This window comes from Acinonyx jubatus, chromosome E3 (genome assembly GCF_027475565.1).
Source record: "Acinonyx jubatus isolate Ajub_Pintada_27869175 chromosome E3, VMU_Ajub_asm_v1.0, whole genome shotgun sequence".
Lineage (NCBI taxonomy): Eukaryota > Metazoa > Chordata > Mammalia > Carnivora > Felidae > Acinonyx > Acinonyx jubatus.
The window spans coordinates 26,646,161-26,668,971 of NC_069398.1; the positions used below are offsets into that span (position 1 = coordinate 26,646,161).

At 42.4% G+C, this 22,811-nt stretch overlaps 1 protein-coding gene across 5 annotated transcripts in view; it reads right to left on the reverse strand.

The window, feature by feature from the left end:
- Positions 1–22,811, reverse strand: part of POM121C (POM121 transmembrane nucleoporin C) — a 52,109-nt gene that overhangs the window by 6,400 nt on the left and 22,898 nt on the right. For 3 of the 5 annotated variants that reach the window (XM_053213214.1, XM_053213217.1, XM_027041969.2), the window contains 8 exons: positions 17,218–17,433; positions 16,528–16,686; positions 14,810–14,890; positions 13,148–13,319; positions 1,511–1,602; positions 796–869; positions 235–359; positions 14–116 (listed from right to left, as the gene is read on the reverse strand). In XM_053213214.1, coding sequence (XP_053069189.1) covers positions 14–116; positions 235–359; positions 796–869; positions 1,511–1,602; positions 13,148–13,319; positions 14,810–14,890; positions 16,528–16,686; positions 17,218–17,282 — 871 coding nt within the window. In that variant the 5' untranslated portion in view covers positions 17,283–17,433. Of the gene's footprint in view, positions 1–13; positions 117–234; positions 360–795; positions 870–1,510; positions 1,603–13,147; positions 13,320–14,809; positions 14,891–16,527; positions 16,687–17,217; positions 17,434–18,356; positions 18,966–22,811 lie in introns of those variants that run through there. The other 2 variants (XM_027041968.2, XM_053213215.1) reach the window with 2 other exon arrangements.

Consider the following 22,811-nt stretch of genomic DNA (forward strand, 5'->3'; position numbering starts at 1 on the left):
CAGTCTTCCTTACCAGTCCCATCCTCCAAGGCCTTGTTAAACCACCGCAGCGAAGCTCTTTTTTCCAAATCTAGATCTTCGGCAGTGATGGAGTAGCCAAGCTGGGGAGGTGGGGGCTGCCAGAGAGAAAGACGAGAGGCCCATCAGGGAAGCTGGAAGAAACCTGTATGGAGCTACCCTAGAACTTGGGGATGCCGAGCTGGGGTGGGCGGGTGTGGACAGACAAAGCCATACCAGGGTCAGCCGAGCCCCTCGCCGGGAGGGTAGGAGCTGAATCTTTCGCTTCCGCTGCCCAGAGCTGCCAGGTGTGGGAGGGGAGCTCCACGAGTTCTGCCTCTTCCATGTGGTTGTATCTGCAGCTAAAGAAACAACATGGACTTGTTTTCTTCCTCCTCTTCCAGAAATGGCCAAGTTTGTCTATCCACTTGGTTTTTAACACTGAATTCTCACTGGTTATGTCTGAAAGATTTGGTCTTCCGTGGATGGGGTCTTGGAGAGTTTGCAAGACGGTTTCTGCCAGGAGGGTATCAAGATAACTGCTCCAAACACAGGCATACAAGTGCTTACTGACAGTAGTCACCCAGGCTGCTCAGAGGCCCCCACCAGCGCTCATCGCCAGCCCACAGGTCCACTGCCCGGTGCCGTAGCTGCCTGTGCCACAGACCACAGACCTCTGCACCTACCAGGTCCTGCACACAGCGATGCTCAGCGCATGCTTCCGGATGAGCAGGGGTCTCACATGCTCCATAAACACTCCCACCACCAGAAGCCACTCCTGCGCGCTTCACAACCTACCCTTTTCTCCCTGGGCCTCCTTGTCTGTTGCCAAAGGAGTTGAAGAACTGGAGCGGTGAGAAAGCTCGTCCTCTCTGAGGGCAGAAGAGGCAGAAGTGCATTTAGAAAGACTTCCTGATACAGAGTATCGGGTAACTACTTACAGCCTCGTAACTACCAACCCTGCCAAAGTCTAGAACAACTGTGATTTAAGATCATAGGCCAGGACAAAAAATAAGAGAAATCAAAAGGAAATTCCTACAAAACGAAGGGAGAAGTTCATGGAAGCCACGGAGAAACCTCTGTCTCACAACAAGCACGAAACGAGAACCTTCACAACCTTACTTACACCTCGCCCAGTTCCCGAGAGCTGTAGCCACAGAGCTGACCCCTAAGAGCAGCAGTCTAGTCGCCTGTTGGTGCCTGGAGATCAGCTGGGGTCCAGAACATGAACTCTCCTGCCCCTGCCATGATTCTCTGTGCCCCCTCTACCCTGTGGCCTTTGCGTTCACACCCCAGTCGCTTGTGCTGCAGGATGAGGAAGAGAGCCAGAGCCTCCAGGGTCAGCACAGAAGACATTTAAGAGGCGAGAGCAGTTTGGGCAGGTACTTCACTGTCCTTCTGGATGGCAATCTTGGATCCTCCGGATCGGAGCCGCAGGAGGCCTAAGAGCCAAGTACGTGTGCTTCCTTTCCTGCCCTCTCATTAGTCTGCAGTGCAAACAAGGACCCGTTACCTTATTTTCTTTGCTGGCCTCTCTGGTGTCTGCGAGCGGGATGAGGCTGGGCTGGAGAACGGTGACAAGCTGGGCCCGCTTCTCTTCCAAAGCTAAAAGGCAAAAAGCAGTGACATGATTACCCTACTGGACAGCGTGACATCCACCTTCAATACAACTTTGTATTCTGTTCATCGCCACACACAGGGTCTCCTCCTCAGTGACAAACATCTTTTGTGGAGCACCTGGCTGACGTAGTGGAGCATGAGACTCAATCTCCGTGTTGTGGGTTCGAGCCCCACGTTGGGTGTAGAGATTACTTAAAAATACGATCTTTTAAAACAAAAAAGGAGCACCTGGATGGCTCAGTCGGTTAAGCATCTGACTCTTGATTTTGGTTCAGGTCATGATCTCACGGTTCGTGGGTTCAAACCCCACACTGGGCTCCTTGCTGGCAGCGTGGAGCCTACTTGGGATTCTCTCTCTCTTCCGTTCTCTTTGCCCCTCCCTGGTGCATGAGCTTCCTCTCAAAAATAAATTTAGAAAAATAAAAATAAAGAAAAACATTTCTCTGTGAAGGAAGGCCCCTGAAGGAAAGTCAGTTGCCAGTATTAACTACGGGGAAAAAATCTGAACAAGTAAGGAAATGCTAATAAAGTACAAGGAACAATGTACTTTTTGCATATATTAAAAAGTAGAAGGTTACATTCAGTCATGGTTTAGAGCCTATGATGCATCCAGCTTTACTTTATGTTGGCTGCAGAAATTATACAATTAAGAAGCTTTCCCAACCCCCCTCCCCGCCTCAAAAAACCTATTACGGCAAAGGTAAGCCAGTAAACTAATAGTCTTGCTTTTATTAATTTTTGTTTTACTTCGACTTTATTTTTTTTTAGGTATATTTTGAGAGAGAGCAAGTGGAGAGGGGCAGAGAGAGGGAGAAAGAATCCCAAGCAGGCTCTGCACTGCCAGCACAGAGCCTGATGTGGGGCTAGAACTCACAAACTATGAGATCATGACGTGATCCAAAGTCGGATGCTTAAGCGACCGAGCCACCCAGGTGCCCCCTGCTTCAACTTTATTTTTTTAAGATGTACTATCATGACATTTATGACTTATGCAGTATCTATGGTATGTGCTGTTACATGATTATTATCCAGACACCTGTCTCCTCCAACAAACAGGCAATCGGTTCCTTGGTAGCAAAGGTCTGTTCTCACCTTCCCCTCATGCAAAGCAGCCTCGATAACTGACCAAGAGCAAGCACCATGAAGTTTCGTGAAGTCTTTAGCTTAATTACAAAAATACTAATAACCTATCACTGCAGACATTCTTCCAGAAGTTTCTAGTGATTTCTTACTCAGTAACAGTTATATAAGCACAAACAAGCAGACAGCAATCTTTAATAAAAGTCTGAAGAGGTAAAGAAGAATTTAAACTCAGAGACAGGTGGCGAAAGTGGTGAAACAGGGCAACTCCGTGAGACCAGTATCAGGACACCCGAGGCTGAGAACGGGTGTGAGAGGAATGCTGGTGCACTCAGGGAAAGAAACACAGAACAAAAACTAAACGCTTGGACCTCACACCTTACATTTTTAATAAAGTACAAAAGATGATTCCAATTTTAGCCAGGGTTAAGGACAACCTGGTTCAACACTTAAGGGGAAATACTGTACCCCCACTATGTCTGTCACAGGTGACACACACACACACACACACACACACACAATCCACATGTGACCAAGGTTTACATGTAAGAAGTGTCACAAAAGGACTAAAAAAACCCAGATTAGCTGTTCCATACTATGGGCCAGGGAGAAGTCTGTGCCAGAGACAGAAGACAGAAAACTGACAGACTGTCACATAAAATCGCTACGTAAAGAACCTCTCTGTGGAAAAGTATCACGCGCAGCAGGGAGACTCTATGTGCCATCTGTCTTTTCCACCAAGCTCACATTTCCATAAAATCGAAATAAAATCCTTGTAGGCTGGAAATAAACACACCCCGAAACAAACAAAAACTAAAAACAAAATTAAAAGGCAAATATTTTCAGGAAGAGTTATTATCCTTAACATGAAAAATGCAAGTCCTGCAACTCCACAAAAATATAATGAACGTATCAAATGAAAGACAGGCAAAAGATGTAACAAGGAGAGTCATTAAAAAAAATAGTCAATCTATAACTTCTAACAGTCAATTTAGTTCTGCGCTATAACTCAACTTTGATTTGCAGAGTCCCCACTTCACAAGAGGCTCTAGACCTTTCTACTTTACAAAGAATGCCAAGATGAGCAAGACGGTTCCATCAAGAAATTTACAGTGTGAAAAAGAGGAAAGAGCACAAATCGACTGTAACAGCCAAAAGACAAGACAGCCTTTCATGACTTAACAGAAAGCACCTGAAGAGTGCCTGCAGTGGGATGGACGTGTTATTCCAGAGGGAGACCAGAACAAAGCAAGGGAAGGCAGCAGGTAGGAAGTGCTCTTGGTCGATAATAAATGTCACGGTCTGGCTGCGACGTAGAACATAGTTACGGGGCACAAGGGCGAGAGGCAGATTAGGCCTGGAAGTGCTGAAGGCAAGGGTAAATACGTACGCCTACTCTGGAAAATGAGAAATCTGGTAAGACACAGGGAGATATCAACGCCGCGCACAAAAGGTCAGAGGACAGTTTACTTTTTCTATAACTGGTACCAGTATAACATCTGTGATGATTTTGTATCAATGCTAGGACTTCCAGTGTAGACAGTTGTAGATGTGGATATTTACTAGTGTTCCCCTGGAAAAATATAGTTAAAATAAATACCTCTACTACCACCTGCACCAAATGTAAGGACTGACACTGAAATTGATTACTGGAGATGATCACTACCTCAGTACATTTTTTTCCAAAGAAACATAAAGAACGTTCTTATTGGGGCACCTGGGTGGCTCAGTCGGTTAAGCATCCAACTATGGCTCAGGTCATAATCTCCCCGTTTGCTTCAGATTCTGTGTCTCCCTCTCTCTCTCTGCCCCTCCCCAGCTCATACTGTCTCTCTCTCTAAATATAAATAAACAAAAAAAGAACTTTAATATTACTTTATTTATTTAGAGAGACAGAGAGAGATAGTGCATGCATGTGAGCAGGGGACAAGCAGAGAGGGGACCAGTAACTACCTAAAACAGAATACCAAACAGTTATTAGTGTCAGGGAGTGTATTTCCTGCAACAGGTCAAAGGCTCCACCACAAATGAGGCTGCTTAAAATCTGACCCACTTCCAGGCAAAGGCTGACCGTGTTGTTTTACACTAACACTCCCGCCAGAGACAAGAAGCAAATGCTGAAGGTCTGACCTACGTGTGTTTGAAGTTATGGCAGTATGGAAGAGCCAGCGGGGCAGTAGACATCGTGGAGCCAAGGGAAGAGGAGCCAAGGGTTAGCCCCCATATTTAAGTCTACTTTTTCTCTCATGGTGAATGCCAATTCCAAAAGCAAAAGCTGTAGTTGAGAGGCACGGAAAAGCTTTTGGCAGTGTCATATGGCTGGAAAGACAAAAATGAATTCAGGGTCTTCCAAAGTAGAGGGTCTTTAATAAGACCTAAAGCTTTCTGGTTGGGATCCCAAAGACTACATACGAGGATATAGGGCAAATCAGAAATAAAGCAGCCCTCACGAGAACTGACAACCAACTCAAAACCATGTCAATTCTACCTGGACAGAAGTAACCTGCCACTATCCTAACTACTGCCCAAGGTAAAGTAAAAAAGTAAAACCTCCCTGGAGAAGACACCATCATTCAGAGCTTTAAGTCACCATTACTTTTTTTTTGTCTGACACAGAAATAAAGCAACAACAAAAATATATAAGAAAGTAATAGTTATCCAATACCCCAGAGGAAAAAATCAGACATCAAAAACAGACCAGAAGACTCAATGCTGGAATTATTGAATAAAACCTTAGAAGAATTGTTATACAAGAATTTAAATGACAATATGGAGAATCCTGGCACACCAACAACAACCGTAAGAAAGAGAATCAAAACCACTTAAGATGGATGGCAGTGGATGACAGAAAGCTAAAGTAAATCAGTAAACTAGACGAAGGAAGACTAGAGGTGGAGACAAAATGACGGGAGACACAGACAGACAGACACGGACAAAAGGAAAAGGTCTACCATGTGCCCTAGAACACTGAGGAGGGGAGAAAATAGGGCAGAACAGTATCTGAAGAGATAATATTAGGTTGAGAGTTTTTCAAAACATATCAAGCCACAAGACAAACTCCAAGGAATATAAACTGTGAACGAGCACTTCATAAAATTTCTTTTCAAGTGAAGTTGGAACACTTACCAAAACTAAACATGTACTGAGGCACAGAGCAAATCTCAAAACAAGAATGGATAGAGGAGTACATCCTGTGAGCTAATGGAATTTAGCTAAAAACCAGTAACAAAGAGGACAAGGAATTAATGGTTTTGAAATTAAGCAATGAATTTCTAAGTAACCCATGAATCGAAGAATGAATATGAAAAATTCTTCTATTACAAAGCTGTGGAAATGCAGCTACGGTTAAGTTTGTAGGAACTGTGTAACCTTAAATACATATATTAGAAAAGGGAAAACAATGGAAAAACCCCAGTGATCTAAGAATCTGGATTAAAAAGCCAGAAAGAAATCCCAACAAATCAAACATGAAAAAAGAAAAAAAAAGGAAAAAGAAAAAAAAAGAAGTAATATCTATAAGGGCAGCAATTAAAGAAAAAGGAAAGCATAAAATAGAGTAACTTCTAAAATTCATTGATACATAACCTTGAAAAAGGAACTTCCTTAATCCAATAAGGAGTACCTATCTACAAAATACCTGTATTAAACAGCATATGTAACAGGAAATGTGGAAAGCGCTCCCTTTGAGATCAGGAAAGACAAGGATGTTTGCTATCACTTCTATTCAACGTTGTACTTCAGGTCTTAACCAAATGCACTAAGGCATAAGCAACAACATAAGGACTGCAAAGGGAGAAAAAAAGCTGTCATTATCGTAGGCAACGTGATGCACACACAAAAGTCCTAAAGAATATATAGATGCTTATGGGATTTAGCAAATTTCCTGAATGCAATAATCAGTTGTATTTCTATACATCAGCAACAGATTTTAATACACCATTATAGTAGTATCAAAAACATGTATCTAGGAATAAGTTTAATATGTAAAACGACTACATGGGGAAGTTAAAGATGATGTAAATGAAGGATATACCATGTTCATGGACTGGAAGATTCAACACTGTAAAAAGGTCATTTCTCTCCAAAATAACTGGCAGATTAAAGGCAATCTTAACATCTCAGCAAGTGGTCTTTATTTAGGTGGAAATCAACAAGCTAATTCTAAACTTACAGAAAAATGCAAAGGGTCAAGATCGAAGACAATTCTGAAGAGGAATGAAAAAAATGAGAAAGTTGGATGACTTATTCTACTACACACCAAAACTAAAAGACTGTGTGGCATAGCGTAGAAAAGAAGACAGGTACAGGGCAGAAAAATAGACCAACAGAACAGAATCTAGATACGGATCCACATATACATATGGACACTTAAATTATAACAAAGGCAGTGCCACAGCGCAAGAGGGAAAGGGTGATCCATCCTTTCAATAAATGTTGCTAAGTCGAATGGATATTTATGTGGAAAGACACTAATTTTGATCCGTACCTCGCATCATACACAAAAATCAACTTCAGGTGGATTATGGATCCCAATGTGAGAAGAAAAATAATAACGCTTCTAGAAGGTAGCATAACACCACCATGACTTCAGGTAGACAAAAAGTTCCTAAACAGTGCACACAATACATTAACCATAAGAGTAAATCTGAAGAAAACCAAGTGGTGAGACACAGAATAGGACAGTGATTTGTTGCAATACATAGAATTCAGAGAGCTTGCATCTAGAATATATGAAGAATGTATATAAATCAGTAAAAAAAAAAAAAAAAGACAACTAAATAGAAGAAAGCCAAGAAACCTGAATAGGTACTTCATAAAATGAATGTGGCCAATGAACAGTTCATACCTCTATTTCATTAGCAATCAGCAATTACAATTATAACCACAAATTACAATTAGGAAATTACAACCACAATGAAATACTATTTCACATCCACTGGAATGGGTAATTAAAGACTGGTAACACCAAATGTCAGTGAGGCTGTGTAACCACAGGAACAAAATCTCATACTGCACTGGTAAGGGTAAGAGTATCAACAGAAACATAACGTCCTTCCTTCTTCCCTTCATCTATTTATTTATTTATATATATATATATATTTTTTTTTTTCAACGTTTATTTATTTTTGGGACAGAGAGAGACAGAGCATGAACGGGGGAGGGGCAGAGAGAGAGGGAGACACAGAATCGGAAACAGGCTCCAGGCTCTGAGCCATCAGCCCAGAGCCTGACGCGGGGCTCAAACTCCCGGACTGTGAGATCGTGACCTGGCTGAAGTCGGACGCTTAACCGACTGCGCCACCCAGGCGCCCCTATATATATATTTTTTTAAAAGTTTATTGCCCAATGCAGGGCTTGAACTCATTAACTGTGAGATCATGATCTGAGCCAAAGTCAGACGTTTAATTGACTGAGCCAGCCAGGCACCCTTAAAACAAAACTTAATTTTTATTTATTTATTTAAAAAATTTTTGTTTTAACATTTATTCATTTTTGAGAGAGAGAGAGAGAGAGAGAGAGAGGCGGAGCTCAAGCGGGGGTGGGCAGACAGAGAGGGAGAGAGAATCCAAAGCAGGCTCCAGGCTCTGAGCTGTCAGCACAGAGCCCAATGCGGGGCTCTAACCCACGAACCGTGAGATCATGACCTGAGCCGAAGTCAGACACTTAACCGACTGAGCCACCCAGGCACCCTGAAACATAACTTTAAAACAGTTCAATACAATCTACTAAAACTGAGAATTACACATACTTATATACGTGCACCAAAAGATTTAATACAAGAATGTCCATGGTAGCATTATGCATAACAGCTCCAAACTGGAAACCCAATGTCCCAACAGGAGGAAAAAATTGTGGTATATTCATATAACAAAAATGAACACAGCAAGAAAATGAAAGACTTGTTGCTACATGCAACAACATGGATGCATCTCACAAAGAAAATGGTGAGTGAAAGAAGCCAAATACCAAAGAAAACATATTCTGGTCTCCATTTATATATCAAGTTTTAAAACAGGGAAAATTATATGGTGCTAATATTCAAGAAGGAAGGAATGAGTATGAGAGGGCCTTCTGGGCATTGAAAATTTATTGGGGCACCTGGGTGGCTCAGGTGGCTAAGCGTCTGACTCTTGATCTCTGCTCAGGATATGATCTCATGGTTCTGGAGTTCGAGCCTGGTGTCAGGCTCTGCACTGATGGCAAAGAGCCTGCTTGGGATTCTGTCTCTCCCTCTCACTGCCCCTCCCCAACTTGTGCTCTCACTCTTTCAAAATAACAAAGTTAAAAAAATAAAAAGACAATGATTTATTACTTGACCTGGGTGGTGGTTACATGGAGCTAAACACTCACAATACTTGTTTTTCTACATTAGACTCTGATTTAAAAAAATATTTTCAACATGGATCATATGACACAGAATGCTATGCAATATATGATAAAAAAGGATGTTTTTCAAAAAAGCACACGTGATGACCCCATTTGTGTAACACAGACCAATAATTCTGTGTATTATCTGTGTTTGCATATAGCACGAATGTTAACAGGTACTACGGGACAGAGACTGGGACACCCAGGTCAGGGGAATTTTATTTTACTGAACACCTTTTTGAAACCAGGAAATGCACTACTTGCAGCAGGTATTACAAATTCCAACAAAAAGAGTACACAGTAAAAAGTTCCCCTCCTACAGCAATAGTTATTCCCAGTTTTTAATAAAATCTGTCATAATTATTCTATGCACTTTAAAAGATTAAAGAAACCAGCAGCACAAACAACAGAGGATACCATAGACACAGTTCTGCACCTTGCTTTTGTCATGTATCTTTTAGATCATTCACATCAGCGCCTATTAAGGTATCTTATTCTTTTGGATAGTTACATAGTATTTCAACTTAGGGAAATACTGTCATTCAACTCCCCCCCCCCCCCCAGGCACATTTACATTGTTTCCAAGATTCTGCTATTAAAATGCTACAATCAACATCCTTGTATATGTTTTCCAGTGTATATGTAGAATTAACTCCGAAAAGCAAGGCTGCTGGACCAAGGGCACCTGCATCTCTAATACTGGTAATTACCTGCCACACTGCCCTCTAGAGAACTGTATGAACTGACACTCCCACCAGCACTGCACAAGAAGACCGTTTTCACAAATACTTTCATGACTTTTATTTTACATTTAAATCCTGTTTCTCCAATATAGGAAAATCCGCCCAAACTCACTCATAACAGACACAAATACTACTCCTCACCTAACTGGTAAAAATCCAAAGCTATGACAACCTTCATCTATTGATTACTATGGAAAAATGGTGACTCATACGATGCTGATGGGAATGCTAAACGGTACATACTCTAAGAAGGGGAAGTTAACAATATCTAGCAAAACTACACATGCATTTAACCTTTGGCCTGGAAATCTATATTCTGGGGAAGCTATCCTAGAAGTGTAAAGGCCAAAGTGTGAAATGACACATGAACTAGAGCATTACCTGCAGCGCCATCTGTCCCAGCATTAGATGGAAACAACCCAATGTTTGTCACCAAAGGGAAAGAGTAACTATGCAGGTGTAGAGGGAAAGATGAAGCAAGGCTCAAACTTGCACCTATCACTGCCTCAAAGGTTAGAAGGTGGGGTTTACAGATAGACATGGATTTGCATATGGTTTTGAGGGGAAACAAAAAAAACAGTGGAAGGACGATCAGAAAGTAATAAAACAGGAAGGGAACAACATGGAGTAGAAAGAGGTGGCAATTGGACTTCTGAGTGTATTTTGCTTTATCATACGTTCTTCGGACGATTTAAGTATTTTATTTTACATAATTAAAAGCAAACTATATTCAAAAATAAAAGAAATCCCTAAAACATTAAAATACACTGAATAAACCTTACCGTATATCAAATTGGTGCTGTAAATGAGAACACTGAATTCACATTACTTTATAACACGTATTTGATTGTATATTCCCCAGTACCCATACAAGAATATACACTAACAACAAAATGAGTCACAAGTAATTCTTAAGCTGGTTTGTCTTATTGTTTGTAATGGCACTGATATCATTATTTTGAAATCGTGTGTACTAGGGACCAATCAAATAAGTAATCATGAAGCAACATTTTTTGTATAAGAATACATAAAAATATAAAATCAAAGAAATTATGTAAAAAGTTCTGTAATCCTAAATCTGAATTTGAAATATCAGTACAAACTAACGATTGAGCGTCCTCTTTCTAAAGGGTATGCATACCTTAATGGTCCTAGAGACTGTACCTACAAATATCATTTCCAACTCAAAGAAACCAAGGCTGTCTGAACAAAGAGACTTCAGTTTGAGTTGGAAATGTACACAAAGGATTTTTTTTTAAGTTAAAAAGCACTGAAGTTATTTATCAAAAACTACTGGGTTAAGAGCACCTGTGTGGAGTCTGCTTGGGAGTTTCTCTCTCTGCCCCTCCCCCTCTCACGCTGTCTCACTCTCAAAATAAATAAACTTAAAAAAAATACTGTTTTTCACAAACTTGAAGGTTTGTGGCAACTCTTGCTTTTAGCAAGTCTATTGCTGCCATTTCCCCAACAGCATGTGCTCACTTCATGTCTCTGTCTCACATTTTGTAAGTCTTACAATATTTCCAACTCTTTATTATTATTCTATGTGTTATAATGACCTGTGATCAGTGATCCTCAATATTCTTACTGTAACTGTCTTAGAACATCACAACCCATACCTGTGTAAGGTGGCAAACTGAACTGGTAAATGCATGTGTCCTGTTCCACCAACTGGCACTTCCCCCACACTCTCTCTCCCTTTCCTCGGGCCTCCCTATTTGCCGAGATACAAAAGTATGGAAATCACACCAAGAACAAGCCTACAATGGCCTCTAAGTGTCCAAGTGAAAGGAAGAGTCGCATGTCTGACTTTCAAGCAAAAGCTACAAATGACCAAGCTGAGTGAGAAAGACAGGTCAAGAGCCGAGACACTTAAAGCTAGGCTTCTCGTACCCAATAACCAAGGTGTGAACGCAAAGGAAAAGGTATTGAAGAAATCAGAAGTGCTACCCTAAGGAACACACAAATGATAAAGTGAGGAGGCCTTCTTGCTGAGATGGAGGAAGTCTCAGTGGGCTGGACAGAAGACCAAAGCAGCCACAACATTCCCTTAAGCCAAAACCTCATCCAGAGCAAGACCCAGCTCCTCAATTCAACGAAGGCTTAGAGGTGAGGAAGCTGAAGCAAAGTCTGAAGGCAGCAAAGGCCAACTCAATGAGGTTTAAGGGAAGAAGCTGTCTGCACAACAAGGCAAAGCAGCAAGGGCTGATGGAGAAGCTGCAGCAAAGTTACCCAGAAGATCCAGCTACGGTCATTAATGAAGGCGGCTCCACCAATCAACAGATTTTCAGTACAGAGAGCCTTACGTTGGAAGAGGCCATCCAGGACTTCTGTAACTATAGAGTCGGTGCCTGGCTTCAAAGCTTCAAAGGACAGGCCGACTCTCTTGTCACGGGCGAATGCAGCTGGTGACTTCAAGTTGAAGCCAGTGCTCACTGACCGTTCTGAAAATCCTAGGGCCCTTAAGAATTATCCTAAATCTGTGCGTTGTGATGATTACGTGAGGAAAGTTACGTAAAGTGCTCAGCACAGGGCCTATCACAGAGTAAGTGCTCCAAGTAAAGGTTATTATTTAATATTCTTTGTATTCCCACAGCTGCTCTGGCTTAGGCCTTCATCTTCCATTTGTATTACCCTAAGAACCTTCTGGATTATCTTATCTCAAAAACGGTCTCCTCTCAAAAATCTTTCACACATGCCTTATTTTTTTTCTAGCTACTATATATAGGGTGTCCACTACTGACAGGCACTGTGATGGGCATTTTCCAAGCATTGCCCTCAATCTTTGTAATAATCTTTTGGAGATGAAAAGGTTTAAGTGACTTACCCGCCCAAGGCCCTATAGGTAGTAAGAGTCAAGAGTCAAGATTTGAACGCAAGTCTGTCTGGTAGCAAAGGTTGCTCTGTTCCCTAGGCCACACTACTTCCTCTTACTAAGAAAGAATCGCAAAGTTTTCTAAAAAAGAAATTTTTTTAATGACAATATTTTAAAAACTTTCACTAAATTCTCAATGACAATAGGGTGAATCTCTTTTCTAAGACCCAGTGCAATCGGGACTGAATCTACCTTTTCAATTAAATTAGTATCATTTATGGAATTCTTCATCCTTTTGTCTATTTATCTGCGATACTGGCTGCTTTGTGCCACATGCCCTGGTTTGCTTTCTGGGCTTTCTAGTCCATCCCTGGGTCTACCGTTACCGTCCAAGGGTTTGTATCTTCTGTTTAGCTTAGAGGTAACCCCAATATCTGACAAACAGAAGGTACCTAGTAAACACTGGCTAATCAACTAATCAATGCTTGGAACGCATTTCTCCCATAGCGCAGGATGAACGTACCTGAGAGAAACCTCGAGAAGAACTGTAAGAACTGGTAATGGCATTGCGGCTGGAGCTAGGGATGCCACCTGTGTACGTGCTTGTCAAGGAGCTCATGGAAGAGGTGCGGGATCTCTTATTCAAGTGGTCATCTGAGCTCTGGGAATTGAGACCTCTTTTCAGAGAGCCAGGCCTAATACAAGAGAAAAGGACAGTGAGGTGCGCAAGGCCACGTTCTTTGAAGGCTTTCATCCGTGGCCATAAAATGTTTCTTAAATAAACTTAATAAAAAAGGATAAAGCTCTTAATATTACTGTTACCACTTCAGCTAAATATCTCTGACAAAGGCAGGAAGGGAAAGCCAAATATTTAAAAAGTGAAATGTAGGATTCCACTTAAATATTTTAGAAAAAAAAGTATTTTAGAAAATGCACCCTAATCTACAGTGACAAAAAGCAGATCAGTGGATGCCTGGGGATAGAGGCAGGACTGGAGGGAGGTGCTACTAAGGGGCACGGGGAAACTTGTGAAGGTGACGGTTATGTTTATTACCTCGATTGTGGCAATGGTTTAGCAGGTGTATACATGTCAGAACTTATCAAACTGTACACTTTAGACAGGCACAGTTTATTATAAATGTCAATTATACTTCAACAAAACTATTAAAAAAAAAAATCAGAGTTAAGAGGAACCAACCAATTTTTCTAAGCTTCCAACCGAAACAAAAGTTCTCTAAACATCTTTCTTGTAGAACAGTCATCCAACCTTTGTTACAATGTAGACAACTCACGATCTCCTAGAGTGATGACTGTTAGCCACTCTTACACGGGATGGAGGAAATGTATTTCCCCTAAGGTCCACCTATTTCACCAGGGGAATCCCATCTGGAGCCAAACCAAGCGACTGTTTTCCTTCTTTTTTTCCATGCGACTGTCCCTGAGGTTCTTGAAGACCATTAGCCTCCCCTCCCTCATTTCCTTATTCTCCTTGAGATTTTTCTCCTTTGGGTTAGTACTTTGTACCTTTAAAACCCATTCATGCACCACCACCCCCCCTTAACATCTTATAATTGCTTCACGTGGAATGAATGTCAGGTTGTGCTTATCTTCTCTTACCGTGTAGGGCACCGAAGCAAGCACAGCACTGCATGGATGATCTGAACAGAATTAAGGGAAGCAGGACTGCCTCTCACCTGCTCCATGCTAGTCTTTGTTCTTTTATCAGTACAGACTAGGAGCACATCCGCTCTTCTGACAGCCTTATCATACTACTAACTCAATAAGCATGTAAGTCACCCCAAGTACCTCACCAATTTCTAAGCCACTTTCCCTCCTATCCAATTCTTCCTTAAATATACTTCAACTCACACGTACAAACTTAACATTTATCTTAAATTCCACACTGTTGCATTTTATCCATTGCACAAACCTGTTTACATATGTGGTTAAATACATTTACAAACTCTTAGCCTTACCATATTTTATCCATAGTAATGAAAAAATATTAGAAGAAATTAGATGATACTGTGGCACATTACTCAAAATGTTCCTCTCCAATTTCAAAGATTTGAACCTGAATTAATAAAGCATCACAAAAAAGCACAGAGTAAAATCTACAGGAAAACAGCTCTGAGGGTTCCCTTTCCCCAACAGTCTATCTCATTCAGATAAGAGTCTCACTTACTTAGGCACAAAAGCAGCAGGAACTCCATTAGCCACCAGGGGCTCAAATGCTGAATGTCCACTTCCACTGCTATCATGGCGCCTGTGACAAATCAAAAAACCCTCAATTAAATGAAATGACTGTTTTTTTTTTTTTTCTTAGAGTATCTTCTCATATTCCTGGAACCTTATACTATTTCCATGGCATATAAGTTCCACGCTAGATAAGGAAAAGTTGCTTCAAATCCTAAAGATTCTGAAAGGTAAATTTATTCTAAGATTGTCCTCATAGCAAGGAAGTATAAACATGCTTCAAGACCTTTTGACCTTATTAAGGTGTATCAATTAATTGCTAACTTCTCTCCAAAGTTTTACAATCACAAATTTGATACTCTACCATCCACAGATTAAAAACAAAAAACCAATGAACACTTTAGGGACCAACCCACACATCGCATAGTGTTCTAAAGGTTAATATGGCAAATCCGTTAGGGAAAAATGTCATATAACACACATAAGAAGGACCTATGCAGGGTGCCCATAATCACCGCTTACTCCAAGTGTGAGAAAGATAACAGGGTCTTCAGTTATATAGGCTCATGGGGTGAAGAAAAATTATAACTGGAGAACAAGGGAGACCTACTGGGAATATAAAAAAAAGAGTCCTTCTCCTGCCTCCAACCCCCACTCGCCACCCCTGCTTAGCTAGCTAACATTAGTTCAAAGTGCTCACTTGTAAATCATCTCTCCATCATCAGATCTTCCCACATCACATAAAACACTTCCACTTATTAATATTTCTCTACCTATTTTCCACTGGCAGTATCAAAGATGGCCATCTTTGAACTTGTAGGAGATGAAAAATCTACTCTAGGTAATAGAAACAATATATTTAACAAGTATGGGGTCCACTGTCTCCTCAGAGTGCTTCCTTGTCTAATATAAAGAACCCCCCCCTTCTAATTAGTCTGTTAGATCCACCCTGTTGTTTCTTTTTTTTTTTTTTTTAACCTCTAGACACAATCTAGAATTCCTCATCTTCTTATCCAAGTCCCATGGGAACTCCATCTTGCTCACTGCCCTATCCACAGTACCTGGAGTAAGCCCTGGCAAAAAGAAGGTGCTCAATCTGTTGAATTAAAAGACTGGAATCCTGAACTGATTCTTGGAAAGCCATAAGCAGTTCTGCATCCTAACTAGTGACTTCAGCCTCTACTCTTTCCACACTCAGGAGATAAACTGTTTATTCCATTTTCATTAAGATATCAGAAATCAAACAATGAAATTGGTTTTACTCTCATTACTGATAAATCTACCATATTCCAGTCTTCATCTTTCTTTGCTAAATGTTTCTTCAGCACAAGTGACATTTGAAATGGGGGTTACCCAAATAACTGAACAACACAAGCTGGTGAGGGAAAGATTGTTAGCATTCTCTCTAAAAAATAAGATTCAGCACATTTGTATCAAAAGTATGAGGCTAACATGGCTAACAGCTGTCAGCTTATCTCTGGCACTTATGGAAAAGGTAAATTATAAAGTTTAACTTGTATCTTAGAAAACTAAGAACATTAAAGCCCTTGTTACCAAGCTCTTCCACGGAAGCCAAAGAAGCCTACTATAAATACAAAGCTCACAAACTGGAGTTGGCCTTTGTATCTTTTTGGCAATGATCTGTATTTCAACAAATCACAGGAGTCCGTGTGGGAGGCCTGTTTAATACTCTGCTGGGCTGGTTACCTTCTTTTATTTTCCTGGCTATCAAAAAATATTTGGTCTTCTTCCTCCACCGTCCTTTTCTTTCTCTCCTTGAGGGCACTCAGTACAGTTTCCTTTGCACATGGGTCTGGGGCATTATTTGATGGTGAGGACAGTGTGGAGTTGATTATCTGCTCTGGTCTGTAAGGAAAGATAATATTCTAGCATCAACACATTTTAATAACCATGTCAGGGACAGTAGAGTGGCTCAGTTGGTTACGCTTCTGTCTTGGCTCAGGGCATGATCTCACGGTTCATGGACTTGAGCCCTACACATCGAGCTCTCTGCTGTCAGCACATAGCCTGCTTCAGATCCTCTGTCCCTGTCTCTCTCTGCCCGCCACCCCCCCATTCACTCTCTTTAAAAAATAAATGAACGTTAAAAAAATAAATAATCATGCCATACAGCACAGACTTCAGCTGCTGGAAATCAGAAGCTAACCGATAAGCAAACGTATACACTGATAGAAACTGCCCCTAGCAATTAAAGCTACAGCCTAAGGCCAAAACAAAACGAACATAAAAAACTGTTCAAGGACCAGATTTCAGGATTTCTCATTCAAATAAGCAGTTTCTTCTCTTTTATGCTTTACATTTGTTTTATCAGAGGAGTAGCTATAGAAGAATAAGTGGAAATAAATCGGAGTTCATTCTGCCAGCAGTAATACTCACATTGGCGAACGAGCCAATTTACTATCCGGAGGAGCAATCCTCACTGTCACTGGGCTGCACACCATTTTGGAATTACGAGCAGATAGCACAGTCTTCTTGTGATAACCATTCCAGCACACTGTAGGAAGTACCCCCAGAAGGGAATATTGGGCCTGCTGGATTGGGTATCGTCTTCGAGGTGTTATGACAAACCGGTTTGATAAAGTCCCACAATCCCTATGGAGAATGGGAGACACACTACAGAATCAAAGAAGCTTAAAAGAATGGCAGAAAACGTAGACTCCTAAAGCATCACGTGGGTTCGGTTATTTTCCAGAGAGCTCAGACCGCTTTTTGAGCCACACACAACAGCATTTTTATGGCAACGTTCCCCCATTCCATCTAAGGGTGGCAAGTGGCAGCTGTTGAACAGCTGTCCCTACAATGGACTTCAACAATTTTGAGAGGGAAATTGAAAACCCTGCCCACACAAGGAAAACTACAGTGGAAGGAAAGTGCATGTTAGGGCATGCCAGGCGGCACTTTTCAAGAATTCTCAAAGCATTTCAGTTTTTTATGCTGAGTCATAAGTAATATACACCCAAAGTCAAACATTTTTACCACCTAAAGTTGATCTTTCAACTACATGTGTTTATCCATAATCTAATATTTTCACCAAAGTTTTGGATTTCCTTGTGTCACTCAGCTATTGGGACTAAACGGAAATGCCTCTTTGATATTTATCATCAAATTTTATCAAAGAGGGGTCTCCTGGGAACACCGCTTTGATGTACTTCTCTTACTGGTCCAAAGGAAAAAATGTAACAAAATATACGATCTAAACTATTCTTGAAAGAACAAGATATTTTCACCAGAAGTGGGATATTTTAGTAGCTTATTAAGTATCCTGCTAAATCCATGCCGTATTAAAATTAAGTTTTAAAAACTGTAAGGAAGGAAACATCTCTGCCATCACATCTCATCCCAAAGGTTCAAGGAGGGCAGGAGGCGGCTGACACACACCAAGGTGTTTAAAGAGGACAAAGCGACACAGAATCCACTTTAACTTAACGAAAAAGAAAATCGGATTCAAAAGTTAAGCCCTCAATTCAAAGCTGGTCGACAAAGAGGAGGGTCTGGGGAAGGTGAGCGTATCTTACCGGTGGGAAGGCCTCCTCGAGGGTCGGAGAAGGGGAGTGGGGAGAGAAGGGTGAATGTGGTGAGCGCGATGCGCCGAGTGCGCTGGCGACGCGGCGCGCGCGGACGCGCAGCGGCGGCCAGGCCTCTCCAGCAGGTCCCTGGCCTCCGGGGCGGGGACAGGCTGCGGGGGGCCGGGCTTGCCCAGGTAACTGCCCATGAGGAGCAGTTCGGCCGGGTCGGGTCCTTCGAGCGGGCTCCGCGGCTCTAGGAGACTTCCGTTCACCGCCGACTTGGCCGGAGGCGAAGCGTGCAGTGCTGGCTGACGCCGCGCGCTCCGAACGAGCGAGGAGAGGGCGCGCGAACCTCGGGGCTCGCGGCTCAGTCCCCACCAGGCCGCGGTGGCCCCCACGGCCAGCCAGGCCAGCGCCGCCGCCGCCGGCACCAGGTACAGCACGAGGCCGAACAGCGACAAGCCAAGGAGCGCCGCCCCGGCAGACCCACCGCAGCCCCCGCTCCGGCCCCGGCCGTCCCTGGCGCTCGCTATCGGCCGCCGCCGCTCGCCTCCGCCAGCCGCCGCAGCCGCCGGAGACATCGCGGCTCCGCGCCGCGGAGAAGACTTAAATATCCCAGCGTGCACCGCGCCGCGCGCCGCGTCATCGCGCGCCGGCTGCGTCACTGCGCGCGCGACCCGGACGCGCGACCGCCGCGGGCAACGCCGCTGCTGCCCGGCAACGCGCTAGACCCGACCCAGCTCGGCAAAGGCGGTCTCGCAGAAACGCGGTGCGGTGCTCGTCTTCTTGCGGGTTCCGCGCGTCCACCGCACCGCACCGCACCCCACCCATACCGAGGTGAGCCTGTGGAAGAGTCGCGTTAAGAATAAAAGCTCCGGAAAGCGACGTGATGTTTGATCCATGTTATTTTCTAGGGGACTAACGTCCCCGGAACAGTGTTACCAGAGGTAGTGAGTTTTTTCAGTTGCCCTGTTTACTGCCAAAGGGGGTTTATTTCTACAGCCACACTGAAATGCAAGACCAACCCAAACCAACCACCCTTGTTAAATGTGCATCTAATTCTAATAAATTCCCGCTCGAGCACTCTAACAAAGAGTCTAACAGATTGCGGATCAAACCTTAAGCTGCGACCGGAGTCGGAGTTGCTGCGGTACAAATTGTTTCAGTGGTACAGTTATCTACCAAATTTCACATCGGGTCCAGAATCGGGGAGATTTTGAGGATTTGTGATCAATTTACCTATGTTAAACGTGGTGGTCTTAGAAAGTGGGCTCGTGGTTGTCGAGGGCTGGGAGTGTGTTGGGGGTCGGAAAATGGAGACTGCTAAAAAGTAGAGTTTTCTTTTTGAAGGGCAACAAAGCTTTTAAAATTAGATTATGGTGATTGTTGCACAATCCTGTGAATTGTATGGCATGTGAATTGTATCTTAATAAAACCGCTGAAAACAAAACAAAGAAACCTTTAGTGGTCTGCCAATTCAGATTTTGAACTAGCTGAGCTTCCTGGACCATTCATTCACTCCACTGCTAATCTGCACTGAAGAGATGAAAGGGGAAAAGCCAGGGTCTCTGATCTCTACAAGCCTTCTCTTTAGTAGAGAAGAAATAGGTGTAAGTAGAAAGCTACAATTCAGTGTGGCCAGTGTGATAACAGACGCACAAAAGAGAGAGGGGATGATAAAGAAGTAGGTAGGCTGGGAGGTGTTACTAGAGGGGAGAGAACTGGCTAAAGCAAGTTCAAGGCAAATACGGGAGCACTGTGCAGAGGCACAGAGATGGAAAGGAGTATGCTACAAGAGTCTCCGAACAGTTCAATGTGGCTGGAGACTGGGAAGTTTGAGGGAATGAAGAGGTTGGAAAGATAGGCAGGACGCGGTAAAGATGCCTCTGGAGCAATTTGAAGGGATGAGAAAGGCACGCAGTTCTCCCCAACCCACTGCAAGGGCAATTCGGCTCCTGTTTGATTTCACATAAGACTTCATTTGACAAGCAAAGGGATGGGCTGTTATTTAGGAACAAATGTCAATAGCAGCAGCGGAATGGTGGGACAAAAGCCAAGCTTCAGTGAGTTAAGCAATGAAATGGAAGACGAGGAAATGGAGGCAGTGACTGCAGACTTCCCATTCAAGAATTGGGATACTAAGGAAAAAGAAAGTATCTAGCTCAGCAAGGGTCCTTTAAATTATCATATATTACTGGAATTCAGAGGAAGAGCCAGACATAAAAGCCATCAGTGTATACATGTTGGGAGACTAAGATTACTTTGGAATTAATGTAGATCGAGAGAGGTCTGAGACCTGAGCCCTAGGGCACCCCAGTGTTTGCAAGTCGAAGAAATGGACACACAAACCCTGCAAATCATTTAGTAAAATACAGATAAGTATGACTACATTAAAATGTTAACACTCCTGTATGGGAAAAGACAACACAGGTGCTAAAAGAGAAGCTAATTAAGACTGAGGAAAAAAACCACTCTCATATAAGCAAATAAACCTCATATAAAAAAACACATAAATGAAATTTATAAGGAATCAGTAACAAAAAGACTCAAATGTAAAAAAGTACAAGTGATATAAAAATTAATTCATTGAATAGGAAACCCAAATAGGTAGTAATAAGTAAATATATATGTACATGTATACATATGCGTAGATGTATGTATACATACATGTTTAACCTCACTAGTAATCTAGGAAGGCTTTACGGTAGTAAAAATTTTGCATTCCTTTGCTCAAGGAGAAAAATTTAATGGTTCAACAAGATCAAATTGTGGCAAGAATATGGAACAAATGGAATTTACATACTGTTTGTGGATTTGTAAAACTATGATTTGGAGAGCAATTTGGCAATATCTAGTAAGAGTGAAGAAACAGATACCTCCTAACTGTGCAGCTCCACTTCTGGGTACAAAGACAGCCATTGCAGCATCATTTGCGTTACTGGCAATCTGAACAACCCCAAATGTCTACTGCCTACCAACCCAAGAACAGATGGACAGTGTATAATTCATATCATAAAATACTATAAAGGCCGCTGAAAAATTAACCACCTTTCTAGCCATAATTAAGTGATTCCAGGCCAGTCCTTCCACCATAAACAACTATAAAAATGGACAAAATTTATGAGGCAACTACTGTCAGACAGAGAACAACAGAAAGCTCAAGAGTGATCCCTGAGAGGACGCTCCTGAGTGAGCCTTGAAAATCACCTAGTTCCTCTACTTGGGGACAATTTCCCAAGTTCAGTGCAGACAGCTAGAGTAGGGCTGAGGAGGCAAAAATCAGACTTCAGGATTGCTCAAATTGCTGGAAACCACTGGGCAGAGCAAGAGAAAGGAGGATGTCATGCAGACAGGGAGTTCCAGAAGTCTATGTGTGAGTTCCCCAAAAATCTGTGGCTGGAGGCTGGAGTGATGGTTAATTTTATGTCTCAACTTGACTGGGGCTCAGTGTGCCCAGATATTTGGCTAAGATTATTTTTGGGATGCCTGTGAGAGTATTTCTGGATGAGATTAACATTTGAATTGGTATACTAAGTAAAGAAGATTCCCCTTCCACAGGGGAATTGGTTGGTAAGCCTCAACCAATCTGTTGAAGGCCTGAATAGAACAAAAGGCCTGGGTAGGAATTCTTTCTGCCTGGCTTTGAGCTGGAACATCTGTCTTCTCTCCCCTACTTTCAGACTTGAACTTGGAACTCGCTATCAGTTCTTCTGCTTAGGCCTTTGGCCTTGGACTGAAACTATGCCCTTGGCTCTCCTGGGTCCCCCCAGCTTGTTGACTATAGATCTTGGGACTTTTCAGCCAATTCCTAATAATACTGTGTGTGTGTGTGTGTGTGTGTGTGTGTGTGTGTGTGCGCGCGTGTATCCATCCTATTGGCTCTGTTTCTCTGGAGAACCCTGAATAATATAGTTGGGCTGTATATGCACAGAGAGACCACCTGAGGATTACCAGAAAGCAAAGCACTAAATGGGTTAAGATTATAACAGAAATACTAGAGTTAGAGCAATCCTGGGGTAAGAGCATTGCCAGGGGAGTTCTGGCCCTACCAAAATGGAGAGATCTCATAAATGCATTTTTAACATCCTTGGCATCCAGCTGAAACAACAGAAAGGCTACAACTTGAGGTAAGGACCACAGTCTAGAGTAAGACCTACTCTAGGTCTGCCTTAATAAATTCTAAAATCAAACCATGACAAGATCCACAAGCAATGAGTTTGGAGGTTGAGTCTCACCAAGTCAGTGGGGCCGTATCTGTAAAAACAAAACAAAAACCAAGTGTAAACAAATATAAGGTCATTAGCCAGTAATTACACTACCTGCCAAAACAAGAATCCATATATCTCATGGAGAGATAAGAGACTCCAGAGTATTGTTGACAGCATACAATATTCAATGAAAAGCCATTGAGACACACAAAGAAACAAAACAATGAGATCCATAGTCAAGAAAGAAAAAAAGCAG